Source organism: Asparagus officinalis, chromosome 8, assembly GCF_001876935.1.
Source record: "Asparagus officinalis chromosome 8, Aspof.V1, whole genome shotgun sequence".
In the NCBI taxonomy this organism is placed as follows: Eukaryota; Viridiplantae; Streptophyta; class Magnoliopsida; order Asparagales; family Asparagaceae; genus Asparagus; species Asparagus officinalis.
The window spans coordinates 62,987,177-62,990,163 of NC_033801.1; the positions used below are offsets into that span (position 1 = coordinate 62,987,177).

Here is a 2,987-nt window from a genome sequence, read left to right on the forward strand (position 1 = left end):
CTCAAAGTTTTATTTTAGGTATGACAGATTTTTCTTCCTTTGGTAAAGGCTTGGGCTAGATAACAAGGTATATAGTTATGCTTACTATAGAACTTGTGCTTTAGAGAAACATCAGATCAAATAGAGTTGATAAATGAAGCAGTTCATTAACAATGCACAAATCAAAATTGAAAAAAAAAAAGAAAGCATTGACTTCCCTCTCATATCTTGCATCTATAGTATTTTTGCTCTGGTCGATCTCTCTCTCCTTTCAAAAAATTCTGGAACCTTGGGTTATTAATTGGTGGAATACTAGACAATCCGAAACTTTTTTGAATGATATTCATGAATTGTTTTGAGAACCATTTAGAGATTTGTTTCATATTCTTGTTTCTCTAATTTTATAGACTTTTAAATAGATCACAGTCATCATGTTTATTGAGTAGACTAATTTACCATTTGCAAATTTCAACATCCACACACTTCTGGGCAATATAAGAAAAAAGTTTGCACAAAAAAATGTAAAATTTTTTATGTTCAGTCACTTCTAAGGGTGTTTATAGCATTTTACTGTATTTTACGGTAACTTTCACAAAAAAAACCCCAAGAAGTTTGGTCTATTATGAGTAAAGCCCAAATAGTTTGAAAATGTCACTTAACCTTCAAAAGTTTCTAAATAACCCCTCAAATGTTGGGGCTTATCAGAAAATAGATTTAGAAATACACAATAGTTTCAAGGGTTAAGTGACAATTTCAAACTTTTCAAGGTTTATCTCAAATGGGCCAAACTTCTCAGGGGATTTTGTGAAACTTATTCTAAAGCGTAAATTTTCTTAAAATATCAATTCGGAATCTAAATTCATATATAATAAAGTGTATCCAAACAATAGATTTCAAATCTTTGATTTCAAATCCTTACATTTAGTAAAAACATCCAACCAAGAGATTCCATCAAATCATGTATTTCAAATCTTAGATTTTAAAATCCTTTGATTTTAAATCAACCTTCCAAATCCTAATGTTAGTTCCCAAATGCCAATGGTAATATAAATAAACTACATTACCATTTTGTCATTTCACGCTTCTACACCCTTGAGCTAATTCATTCTTTCATTTGAGGAACGCTGCAATAGTTTTTGACCTCATAAATCTCTCTCTGAACAGTCTAGCCAACTTTATTTATCATAAACAAAATGATCTTGTTGAGAGAAACACATCATACTCGTAAACAAAGTGACAGTGGTTGAGAGAAAATATCATTATATTCTTGACACTTTCTCATCAGTTCCTCACCAACCAAATTTAGATAGAAGCCATTTAAGGCATGAATCCATGGCAGCAAGTGTTTGTCCATCTGAGTATTGAAATAAAGCCTCCACTAATGCGATCATAGCTTCTTGGCAAGTACACAATTAATCAAACAATTTGGAAGACATTATCATAATAAGCTGCTTGATGAAAATAGGAATAGTAATATTTCTAATTAATCACTTTAGAGAAGGGAACCCTAATAATTTCGTACCTATAAATAATACTAGATCAGCCCTCAACACTCAACAGTGTCAAAAAGAAATTCCTTTTACTTGCTACTATTAACAGGAAGATAGACACCCTCAGCTGCCAACCAGATATTATCCGGGCGCTTGTCTTTTACCCCACATACCTGCAAAATAAATAAATACAAAAACAAAAGCAAAATGAAAGCCAGCTTAAAACAATGTATCATAAGTGGAACATGTAAAGCGTGTGAATATTTATAAGCTAGCTCTTCATTTCAGAGAAAATGACATATTAAAGACCAGTGATAGGTAGAAAATTGTTCACCTTTAAGAAAAAAAGACAGAAAATGTAAAGCATGTAAAGCATGTAAAGCATTTATAAGCATATGAAAATGCATCATAAGTTGAACATGTAAAGCATGTGAAAATTTATAAGCTAGCTCTTCATTTCAGAGAAAATGACAGATTAAAGACTAGAGGAAACGAGTTAGAATTCTTCCCTGGGAGGTCACATTAAAAAAAAAAGAAAAAGAAAAAGAAAAAGAATAATTATGAACCCGACCATGTCCAAGAAGCGAATGATAAGTGTTTTAAATTAACATATGAATTGTATACTTGAGAACACATATGAATAAGTGTATATGCCTATATTAAAGGAAAAGGACTGTCCAAGAAGTGTATGATGAGTGTTTTAAAAAAAAATTCTATTTTTTTTTTCATATTTTGTTTCTCCATCCTCTTAGAAGCACACCATAAGATCATGTCACATCTCTTCTTACTCTTTTCTTTATATGTTATTTTTCATTTTTTAATTGAATATTAAATATGTATGATTAATTTAAATTAAAAAATTATAAATCCATACTTTTATTAAAATTAATTGAAATTAAGAAATGAGGGGAAAGTATTTGGTAGAGCGAAAAAAAGAGAGAGGAAAAATTTTGTCTTTAAATTTTTTATCAAAATAATTCCAAAAAATACAATTATTATTATAATAAAATCTTATAGCCCAACTAATAGTTATTCAAGATTACTTAATATTAAAAAGAATAATTATTAATAGGTAATAGTAAGTTTCAAAAACGTATAAATAATGGTCTTATCATCAAGATGCATAACTGATATACTTCAATGGTTATAAATTATTTGAAACCACACAAACAATTGTCCCACTAAAGTATCCCAAACTAATGGTTGTCCCAGTTCTAGAAAAAATGTTCCAATTGCCAACCCCCACTCGGTGTTATTTGAAACCACACAAACAATTGTCCCACTAAAGTATCCCAAACTAATGGTTGTCCCAGTTCTAGAAAAAATGTTCCAATTGCCAACCCCCACTCGGTGTAATTGTCCCACTAAAGTATCCCAAACTAATGGTTGTCCCAGTTCTAGAAAAAATGTTCCAATTGCCAACCCCCACTCGGTGTAATTGTCCCACTAAAGTATCCCAAACTAATGGTTGTCCCAGTTCTAGAAAAAATGTTCCAATTGCCAACCCCCACTCGGTGT

The 2,987-nt window shown here is 30.9% G+C and overlaps 1 protein-coding gene across 1 annotated transcript in view; it reads right to left on the minus strand.

Annotated features, from left to right (window-relative positions):
* LOC109819922 (stromal cell-derived factor 2-like protein) overlaps positions 1,206-2,987 on the minus strand; it is a 13,923-nt gene continuing 12,141 nt past the window's right edge. The window contains exon 6 of the mRNA XM_020385906.1: positions 1,206-1,642. Coding sequence (XP_020241495.1) covers positions 1,559-1,642 — 84 coding nt within the window. The 3' untranslated portion in view covers positions 1,206-1,558. The remainder of the gene's footprint in view (positions 1,643-2,987) is intronic.